The sequence below is a fragment of the Belonocnema kinseyi genome, chromosome 3 (assembly GCF_010883055.1).
Source record: "Belonocnema kinseyi isolate 2016_QV_RU_SX_M_011 chromosome 3, B_treatae_v1, whole genome shotgun sequence".
Taxonomy (NCBI): Eukaryota; Metazoa; Arthropoda; class Insecta; order Hymenoptera; family Cynipidae; genus Belonocnema; species Belonocnema kinseyi.
In genome coordinates this window covers 61345037-61356872 of record NC_046659.1, presented here as the reverse complement: position 1 = coordinate 61356872, position 11836 = coordinate 61345037, and the positions used below count along the sequence as shown (strand labels likewise).

General features: G+C 32.9%; 1 protein-coding gene across 1 annotated transcript; it reads right to left on the bottom strand.

The window, feature by feature from the left end:
• Window positions 1-1863: 1863 nt before the first annotated feature.
• On the bottom strand, window positions 1864-6559 carry LOC117168870 (arylphorin subunit alpha-like). The gene is made up of 6 exons (XM_033354756.1): window positions 6249-6559; window positions 3791-4127; window positions 3296-3708; window positions 2903-3219; window positions 2471-2823; window positions 1864-2391 (listed from the first exon to the last, which is right to left on the bottom strand). Exons 1-6 carry the CDS (start codon window positions 6471-6473, stop codon window positions 1988-1990), a joined length of 2049 nt encoding a protein of 682 aa, XP_033210647.1. The 5' UTR covers window positions 6474-6559; the 3' UTR covers window positions 1864-1987.
• Window positions 6560-11836: the final 5277 nt, after the last annotated feature.

Sequence of the window (11836 nt, the reverse complement as noted above, 5' to 3'; positions counted from 1 at the left end):
TTTGTGTATGTCTATTTTAGGCCTAAATCTTTGAATTTATAATAAAAAGAGAGTTGCTCCCCCCGGTTCAAAATCGTTTAATAAAAACCGTTAATTTATAGAAATAGAATGTTCATAAACTTAAGAACACGGAATGTCGATGTCATAATAAGTATGAAAAGCTGTCTCAAATAAAGGTATGAAAATACAATTCTTTATTTTAGTCTATCTTTAAATATTTTTTTTAACGAATATAAATTCTCTGCATTCAAAGTTGATATGATTTAGGACAAAAATTTCGAAAAATAGGCATTTTTATTTTAGGTGGATAAAATATGAAACATCAACCAGTGGATTGCCAATTTTTGTCTATATAATATTTTCAGTACAAGCTTATATTCTGTGTAAAAGAAAATTACATAATAATTAGAAGATTCCTCTTTTCCTCATTTTTTAATTTTACTTCATCATCGAGTATTTCAAACAAGCCCATGTACACAAGGCGAATGATAGTATTATAAACTGAAAATTACACTAGAAACAATTTTTGATTCCTCTTATGTTCTTGTAATAATAATAAAATTTTTCATTTCAGCAGAGTTGTACTTTTGAATTGAACAATATTTTAAAAGTTTGTCATTTCCAGTTTGATTAATTTAAGGGTAACACCACTCTAGCGGCAGCAAAAAGCTTAACTTTCACTATTTATTTTCGTGATATGAAAAAAGTAACAGGATTTCTTTTTAGAGGGTTTCTTTATCACATATTAAAGTATGAAAAAAATTTTAGTTTAATACAAAATGGCGGCGACAGCGCCCGTCTTGAAAATCGTCTTTTTTAAATACCTTCACGGGAGGAAATGAATCGATTTGTTGTCAAAAAAATTAGAAGTAAATTGTTGATAAAACAAAAAGTTTATAATGAATAAAAAAACTGCTACGTATTTCGATAGGGACTATAATTGTGAAGCTACTGTCAAAACTTAAAATCGATCCATGCCACGGTGTTCAAGTAATACGTCCTCCTAGTTTGAAAAATGTGTTTCGAGAAATGTGTTGTTACTTCTAACCTGCGATGCCTACACCATATATAAGACCAACTGCATATTGTTTGTACACGGAGAAAAAGATATTGCACAATGATATCGCAAAACCTCTATATTGCAAGAAAGCGCAATATGATAACGTACAATCAGGTCCCGGAGCTTTGTACGATATTATAATGCACTAATATCACAGAAAAAAATGAAGTGAAGTTTGAACTCGTCGACTGCGTCTCGCTGAAGTGAGCAAATTTCGGTAAAACATGTAGAATCAACAACGGAAAACACACAAAAAATTTGTTTGTACTGATATATTTCCTCCGAAATAAATCACATTATTGTAGACGAATTAGAACTTATTTAATACCATTTAGAAAAAGCGCAAAATGTAATTGACGGATGGGAATCTCCATTGTTTACGTTATAGATTGCACAATTATGCGGTATTTAATGTAAAAACTTGCAATGTACAATATCACGATACTGCGATATTATAATGCGATAATTACGACATATAGCGCAGGAATTACGATATATATGATAATTTATGCGAAGTATTGTTTAAGCCAAAAAAATCGATTCTTTCAAAGTCAAGAGTGCAGTTACCGCTTAATGATTCGACTTTTGTATATTATTTCTAGAAATACTATCTTATTCTCAAGGACTTGATATTAAAACTATTTAATTTTACTTTCAATTTGAAAATTTACAATATTGTACATTTTATCCCAAAACTTTTCATTTGGGACGGCCTTAATTTGAAAAAAATGACCAGCCAAAATAAAAAACGACAGGCAATTTTGTTGTGTCTTGAGTGGAAGTTACACTAAGTAGACCATAAATTCTTATTCAAAACGTCTTTATTGGCGCAACAATTTACAAGCTTTAGTGAAGAGATGCAGAAGCGAAGATAAAATGGAGAAGATAGAAAAGTGAATCTATTATTGCTACAATTTACTCAAGAAACTAATGCGTGATGTTTAGCTCATATTCGTCTTTGTGGAAGATGTTAACATCCTTAAAGAACATGTTGGGTGCATTAAATTGAAATTCGTAGACTGGTCTGTCCAGTGGAAAGCCGAAGGGCTTTGAGTCCAGAAGGTAGTCACCGAAGATTCTTGAGCTGTACTTCGTTGGTTCGCTTGTCAAAGGACTCACATAGACGAAGAACTGGAATGGCATACCTTCTCTTTTACCCTTGGGCAAGATGAGCCTTTCTGGGAAACCATAGAGTCTTCCCTGGTAGGTGAAGGATTCACCATCAATAGCTTTCTCCAGCCTCTTGTAGAAGATGTCACTGGATTCTAAATCTGGCATGCTGAAGAAGAAATCGCGACTGTTGCGCTCGATTTTGTTAGTACCAGCGTTCACTGAAAGATTAGATCAACATTTTTCTAGGGTTATTTGAAATTTATATTTTTGTTTTGTAATTTTTATGACTGTACTTACAGTCAAATATCCATTGATCAATTTCGTAGAAGTATTTATAGCTCTCTCTAAAGTCGTACAGCTTGTGGTGCATGTCGAATTTGGGTCCAAGGAAGATCCTCATCACAGCCTTCGTGGGTTTATCAGCTTTGACGGTGATGTGGAATTTGAATGGTTTGTGGTTAAGACGGGGTTGACGAACTTTAACGTATGTTGATTCAGCCTCCTTTTGGCTTTCGACTACCATTCCTGCACTAACAATAGTGTCATATTGGTCGAAATAGGTTTGGAGTTTGTCCACAACCACAGAGTCGATTTTCAGTTCTGGGAAGATTATCTCCTCCTTCTGGTAGGCCTTCATGTGCTCCTTGTATCTATAAAATATAATAGTTACAAAGATGTATCTTCAAAAATTATCTGATGGTAAAGAATTATAGCTTCCATTGTACTAACCTGTACCAGTAGTAGAAAATCTTCTTGTATAGTCTGTAGAAAGCAGGGTCCCTCAAGCTGGTATCGAAGTACTCTAGGGCACTTGGAATGATTTGGTAAGGATTGTTAGGTTCGGGGTTGAATCCTAAAATCTTCCTTCCCCAGAAGTCAACACTGCCATAGAATGGGAGATTGTAGGAATCTTCATTTCCTTCAATAATGTTTCCTAAGAGATTGAGACCTTCGGGCGTGTAAATGTTGACCCATTTTCCATCGGCTTTCAGAATATAACCAGAATCAATCGCGCCTGTTACACGAGATTCGTAATTCTTGACGTCCTTTAGTAAATTAATTTAATTTTTAGTTCCCTCAGAGATAAATTAGTTGCAATATTTCTATTTTAATTACAAATACCTCAATGTACTTGAATTTGTACTCTGGAAATCGAGTCCAGTGGGGCCTTTGGGGGTATGGGAAGCTGTTGTGGAAGGTCATTGTTGGGTAGTAAGCAGTATGGAATTCCTTATCCCAGTCGAAATCTTCAATATATCCCAAATCGTTGGAGATACGTTCTAGGAAGTATCGATTCCAAAGTTGCTTGTGACCATAAAGATACTCTTCTCCTCGGTATCCGGGAGTTAAGCCGAATTCCTCGGTGCTTAGCCAGAATGGGTACTCGAATCTGTAGTACATGTAGAAGGTGTTGAGACCAATATCTTCAGTGAAGTAGGATAATTTATGTTCTTCGTCGAAATCCAGGTTGAGGTACCAACCTGAGTAGTTTGCTGGGATGATGTAGGTGTCGTATCCAGCACCTGATTTTGATTCTAGGAAAAATTCATCAGACATTAATACTTAAAAATCTAAAGAATGATTGGTACATGTAATATCCAAGTAATGGATAAGTACCTAATTTTCCGAAGAGTTTGGCATGATGAGCTTTTTCTAAAACTTCAGAATTAAAGAAAGAGTAGGGGTATAATTCGTAAGGAGCTGGTAGTCTTATGTACTTAGTATCTGGGCGTCTAATCACAGCTTGAGCGAAAGCAGTAACGAACATGCCTTCATTGATATAAGCACGAGCCCATAATGCAGTTTTGAAGAAAGTTTCAAAATCCTTGGCGTACCAGAATAACCTGAAGAGGGCCTTCGTCTCGTGCAGGAGAATTGGGTAGAAGATGGAATAAAGTGCTCCACGGGGAAGCATACCATTTTCCCAGTGATCGAGGAATTCCATCACTGCAGTCTAAAAATGATTTTTTTAGATTTCATGAAGAGCCACCATATGTTGAAATATCATTAAAAAAGTAGACCACTTTTACTTTTACTTTCAATGTTTCAAAACTTCCGAACCACTGTTTTTATTTTCTATTAACAAAATGTTATACCAACTATGCTATGTAGAAAAGACAGATTGTGAGCTAAAATATAAAAATTCTATTGAACTTACTTAAACAACAGATATAAATTAAAATTCTATTCACATAATCATTGTTAGTTTCAGAATAAAGCTAGCTTAAAATCTGATAAACAGTCTATAACCCCTCCCAAGCATAACAGTGCTGATAGTTGATTAACTTAGTTGACTAACATATTTACAACTTTGAATCATTATTAAATTGAAAGATTTTCTAATTCCAATTTTTATCAAATTCAAAATCTCTTACTTTTTTTCAAATTCTTAATTTAACTTTCAACATAGTAGTTTAGATTATTTATATTATTATTTTTATTATTTGAAGGTTTCTTGTTAGAATTCCAGATACGAACGATTGATAAACTTTTCAAATATCGAATTCTTTTGCGTTACATTTTTTCAATAGAAAAGGATTTTTAGTTGAAAATACTTTTGGAAAAGAAAATTGTTAAATTTCATCATTTTTAGATTTTACTGAGTTGAATGATTAAGAATTTGGGGATTTAAATTGGTTCTTAGTAAAGTTTATTTTTCTTGAAACTATCTCACTGAAAAAAGCATTCAAACTAAAGTCTGAAATTTCGCACTTGTGTAAAGATTCTCAAATTAAGAGTACCCAACTTTAAAGGAACTGGAATTTTTAAATAATTTTGAAGCATCATTTTTACATTTTTTTGGAAACAAGAATTTTATGAAATGCATTTAATTAATTTATAAATAAAGTTGCTTCAACACATATTCATGTCCACATCTTTGATTACACTGAAACTCCAAAGATTTGACTAACACTGGATAATTAAAAATTTGTCATAAGGACAACCGCAGGATTTCGACGGGAGAGGGTGCTAATCTGAAAAATTGCACCCGCTTCCAGCTAAATCGCGGTAAAATTTCAGCCACAACCACGTCTCACAACCGTGAGATAGGTGGTTAACAATTATACTATATACTCGGTTTGAAATATTTCAATTTTCAAGTTCCTTGAGTTTTATGTTAATTTCATTACTTTAGAATTCGATAGTAGATAGATTCGCATACATTTAATTATTTATAAAAAACATAATACATTATTCTTATACTTTCTAGTATTACTCTCTAGCATTGCAGCGTTAAAGAATTTCAGGCGATCTAAACTTTGTACCAAAATTTGTTTGATTCAACATAATTTCAATTTATTCCCAGAAAAAAGTTGGAAATCTGAAAATTGGAAGGTTACAAATTTTCTACTTTTCAATAAGAAGTGCACAAACGTTTTAAATTTGATTTTGATTTTCTTTGATTCGTCCTGAATCTTTCGCATTCTAATCTAATTGTAATAACTGCATTTTAAGTTGTACAATGTACAATATTTCCGGCTTCGAATTGGGCATAGAAGAATTCTAAGCACTTCATATTCTACATTATTATGTATAGGTATGACAAATTTTGAAACTTTAAATTTAATTTTGTTCAACATAATTGATATTTAGTTTTAAAATTGTCCAATTTTCAAGTTCTCATAAAAACATTCCTGTATTTGAATAACATCTACTTACAAAATGTATATTCTCTTATAGCAAGGCTTTCCGATTCCAAATTCAAATTAATTTTAAAGAAAATGTAGCTTGCATTGAACTAAAACGTTCAAGCGTATGAAATGTGCATTATTCAAATACTGAATTATTCCATCAATACAATAATTTACAATTCAGTTTTGTATACCTTGAAGCGAAAAATCAGTCTTGAGACTTCGATTTGTAAATTTAAATAAATCGGTAAAATCTTTAAAATTCTCAAATTTTCTGTAATTTTTTCCTAAAAGTCGATTGGCCACTGTCATCATTTAAAGCAACTTATCATCCCAAATTTTTAATGAGAAGCAAAGTAAATATATTTGATATTTGCAAGTAAATGTCGGGAAAATACTTAAAGAATACTGTATATTTAAAAGAGAATTAGATGAATAGTTACACTGTTGGTGTAGGAGTCGATGTTCGCCTTGATGTCCCATGCTTGACCTTCCTTGTAGAGTTCTGGGTTGACAATGTCTGGTTGTGAAAAGTAGTAAAGTATATTGTAAATACGTTTTTGCTTGATCAGGTAGTCTTTGTCAGCTGTATATTCGGTGAAATACTCTGCAGAAATTGTTTGGCACGAGCAAGCCAAGATGGCCAGAAGCACTAACAATCTGGCCATTGTGGGCACGGCACGGGGCAGTTTATTGAATGACAAGAGAAACTCTAATGATCTGCACTCTTCAGTATGTAATGACACGGATTCGATGCATCGAACAGACTTTTATACCATGCTTTGTTTCCTTAATCTTCCCCCTACATTAATAAGTCTATAAATGGTGACCCTTGTATATTGTTTTCATCCACTCGCATCAACTGAGATACATGAATCTCCTTGATTAAAAACCTAGAGATATCGAATTTACTACCAATTCCATCCTTTAGAAAGTGGCGTGACGTTTGGTTAAAAATGTTTATCTAGTCAAATAAATTTCTTCCGCTATGCACTCAACGATATGATTAAAGAAATGTTTCTTTAGTGCATTGAAGTTTTACTTATTTAAATGAACCAAAGTGTATTACCGGATAAGCATTGCAAAAGTGCCTGAAGTGAGAAAAGTTTTCTTGTGAAAACAATCGCGAAATTTTAATCGCAATTTTAATCGCGTTTTAATCGCAATTTTAATCGCGTTTTAATCGCAGTTTTACAGTAATCGCAGAAATTTTATTTTCGGTTTTTAAATTATCAAATAATTGTATCTATGTGGCCGTTTAAATTCACCTGTAAATACTTCTTAAAAGACTGCATTTTCATACTTTTTTACTCACATTTTTTTATGAGATGTGATTATTGTAAAAAAATATAAAATCGATCGTTTGACGCATTTTGTAATATATTACCAATTAAATTTTACAATTCACTTACTCATAATCGTACGAGTACACAAAAAGCAAAGAGATGCTAAAAACTCCCCTTTCCCCCTAAAAAAAAAAATATTTCAAGAATAGGTCGGCAAGCGACCTCAAAAAAGGGTTTCGTAGACTCATTATTTCTTAAAAATTAACAGTGAAATAGAATTGATCCTTTTTTCAATTTAACATGCCAATAGCTTCATCTGGAGTCATCCCCGAAGAAAATTGCACTAAGAGAAAAGCTTCTAGTTTAGGGACCTAAAAGCCGAATTTTTCCCACTTTTGTTATTTTTTAATCATGGGTATAAAAAAAAGAAACCTGTCATAGCAAAATTTATTTTTTATCCTAATTCTACATGTCCAGAGCTTCAATTTGAACCGTTCTCGTAAAAAAACGAATGAAGAGAAAAGGTGCTAGTGTATACGGGTGTCTCACTCCTTGATTTCTTTACCCCTTCCCCTTTCCCACAAATGATTGTTTGCTTAAAATTAGAAATTTAAATAGGTAGCAGAGTTTTTCCGAAATTTCAAAACTTTTTTCTTCCAACGCAAATTTCATATTGCACTTTAACAAATTCAACAATCTTAAAGAACCATCAAAGAGCCAAAGTAGACCAATTTCAATTTTGAAATAAAAACATACCGAATTACTCTGCACAATATTAATATAAGCAGTCGAAAACTAAATAATTAAGTAAAACTAATAAAAGTTATAATATTTTAAACTTGCAACTCATGATTCAATTTGGAACCTTTTCGATATTGAATTATTTTAGTGTTGGGCGATGTGTCCACTTTTTGCTTTAATTTTACTTTGTTATTTTGTTTGTAGTTTTTTCCAATATCGTATAATTCTAATGAATACTTCGAATTCAAAATTATACAAATCTGGATCCCTTCGAAGAAGAATAGTTCTATTTTTAATATGTCGGAAATAACGTTTTCAATATTGATTTATTTTTGTGTTAGGTGGTGTGCCAACATTTCGGTTTAGTTTTGCTTTGTTTTTCGTTTGTAGGTTTCTGCAATATTGTATATCTCTTATAATTAAACGCTTCGAATTTGAAATTATGCCAATCCTTTAAAGGATGAGTGATTTTATTTTCAATATTTCTAGAATAGATACCCTCAGTTATAAACGCTTAAAAATTCAAAATTGTTCAATTCTGAATGCATGAATTCAAATATTCAAATGATTTAATTCTGATTAATTCTGAAAAGTTTCAAATATAAAATCTATAATTGGTAAGGCTTTATGCTTTAATTTTTTTCAGCCTTAATTCCATTCCTCTAACAAATTGTTTGAGACAAGAAAAAAATGCCAACGAGCAAAACTATTCATCTAAAAAGGATCTCTAAATTTGGTGAACACTATTTGTCGATAAGATGCACGATTTTGGTGCTAATCGTGAACAAATTTAAAAAGTGCCATTTTCCAGCCAAACTATGTAAAAAAAGGTAGAAAATGGAAATTATTTAATTATCTAAAGCATTTGGTTCGTAAAAGTTTTCTAGCAGTTCCATTTATGCATACATTTAATATAATAAAATACAACCTAATATTGAAAATTAAAGTTTCCAATGGTTTGACCTTTGACTTGAATAATTTTGTAGGGAATTTATTTTTGTTGCATTTTCCCAAGTTTATGGGCCATTTCGACGTAATTTATTAAATATAACTCTATTTAGCTAAATTGAAACTTAACATGATAAAATGATATTTTTCATTTACCCGGTCGATTTCTTTACTTAAAAAATTCTATTTTAAAGAAGAAAGCTAGCTGCTACAAAGCACGATAGAAGGTAATATCAATCACAAGTTGGCTCTTATTTTATAAGTGACTTTCGCACTTTGGAATACGTGTAATTGCTTTCAGATTCGCAGGTATTTGTGTCTTGAGATACGTTATTCGCCAATTTTTTATTGTTTATATTTATGCGTCGCGAATGAGAATGAACTTTCACCAGATATGGGATTATCGTTAAGGGAAGCAATAATTTGGTGCGCATTTATGTTTATCTGTATTCTCATTGCAAAATTTATCACCATGCGCTTTGATTCCAATATTATCTGGGCATATACATTTGAAGAAAGATGCTGTCTGACAAAATAAACAGATTTTATTGACATCGTTTCAGTGAAATAATTGGACAAAAAAACATTGATGTTTAATTGGACAAGGTTAAAATTATATGTGCAATCATGCTATTGTGAATAATAACGAAGGAAAAAAGTCAAGGGCAAGGAGGGTATTAATTGAGCTTAATATCAGACAGATAATATAACTTACAAATAGTCATTACAAGGTAGGATTTTCGGAGGCAGAATCAAAGATGTATACTTTCTTTCTATTTTTACATAATCAGAAAAGAGGATTAATTGTGAATTTTACATTTTGTGAAAAATATTGATAATTTATAGTTGTTTGTATAACAAGTACCCTTAGTGGCATGTTTTTTGCTGAGTACTCCAATCCACACAAGGCAAAGTGCCACTTGGGACCTAGTGTCACACACTATTTTTTATCAAACCAGTCGATCATAAGTTCAAATAGGTTGCATAGAGTCCTAATATAAAACCCCGAGAGCGAATTCAATCCAATCCACTAGAATTCAATCTAATCTAATCCAATTCACTCAAGTCCAATTCAATCTAATTGAATAGAATCAAATCCAATATAATCTAATCCACTAAAATCTAATCCAACCCACTTCAATCCAATCTAATCCAATTCAATCCATTCCAATCCTATCCAATTTATTTCATTCGAATGCTATCCATTCCAATCCTCTCCAGTCCACTCCAATGCAATCCATTTCAATTCAGTTCACGGGAGGCAGGGCGAGTACAGATATAAATGTCCATCAGCCAATTAGCTCACAGTCTCAGTTACTTTTTAGTACGATATATACACTGTACGGCCTATCCTGAAAAGTGCTATTTTGGATATCGTTTGCAGTATCTAAAATCGCTCTTACGATGACTATGTGATAAAATAGTTATTTGTAATACAAGGACCTTAAATGACACTAGAAGTATTTTGGATGAGTAATCCAATTCACACGAGGCAAAGTGCCACTTGGAAGCGAGTATCATACACTATTTTTTATCACACCAGTTGACCATAAGTGCAAATAGGTTGCACAGAGTCCTAATCTAAAACTCCGAGAGGGTATTCAATCTAATCTAATCCAAGCCAGTAGCGTGCAATTCAATCGAATTCAATCTAATCTTATGTATCACAGTCCAATTAAATCCAATAGAATCCAATCCACTACAATCCAATTCAATCTAATCTACTATAATTCCATTTCTGTTCAATCCAATCCATGTATACATGTGCATGGCCTAGACTTAACCCATTAAGCCCATTAATCAGTCGCAAACAAATTAAGATAGGCCATGTCTGACGTAAAATCGTCCGATTTTTCGATTTCTGGAGTCAGAATTTTCCAAAAATGCATATTAAAAAAGTTATAATTGTTCATTTAATACAAAATGCGAAATTTTGCATTATTTGTTTTTTGTGTGGTACTTTTTTCTCGAAAACGCTTGGGGATTCATAAGGTTAGGGAAATTTTCGGGTTCTGTCACCCTATTTTTTAAAATGTACGACAAGGTTTTTCGAAATTCAATATGGCAGCATCCAAATTTTTTTATCTCTGTTATTTTCTTATAAAAAAGTATATTTATTTCAATGTTCATGACAATTCATATATAAGGGTTTATCGAGGCGCTGATCACAAATCCTGAATCAGATTTTACAAATTAAAGATGGCGGATCCAATATGGCCGTCAAAAAAATCAATAATTTGTCGAATTTTCATGAAAATTTGTATGCAGGTGTTTTTTGGGTCGCTGATTACGAATCTGACATCAGAATTTTAAATTCAAAATGTCGGATCCAATATGGCTGCCAACAAATAAAAAACCGGTAAAATCGAGGGGCTGGTCAATGAGATTTCAGGTGACTCCCGGACTTACGAAAGGCCCTGTGGAAGTCAGTAGGAATCTCTGAATTCGATTGCATTGTTCCTTGGTTAGTCCCAGTTAGTCTCAGTAAGTCTAAGTGTGTCTCGAAAAGCCTCGCTCCAGCTGGCCGCACAGTGCGGCGAATTAGAGAATTGGGGTTCAAAATGATCCAGAGCTTGCAATTTTCATCCGATTCCATCTTTTTTAAAAATTAAAGCTAATTAAATTCTGAAGAGATATGTCGAGGGCGATTTTGTTAAAAAGGCTCTTTTTGTTTGTTATTCAAGTTGCAAAATGCTAAACAACCATAATTTTTCATATTTGAGCTCCCTGTTCTGTAGCATTTATTTATTTGTTATTTATTTATCCACAAGTCAGCGACCTTGCTCCGATGAAAAGGTGAAAAACTGATATATTTACAATCGATTAACAAATCCTCATAACTCAGATGAAGTTCTTGCAATCTGGTCAATTTTTATAAAGAAATTTTTCTTCCTATCTCGGCCGAAAATTCGAGTTTCTTCCCGGCGTATCTTTACCGAAACCTACCGTTCCTTTGTAGGGATCTACACAATCGACCAGCGCTAAAACACACTTTAGCCGCGACTACCACGCCGCGCCGTCTCCGTGGCCGGCGCCCGCACGCGCGCCAGTGCCGC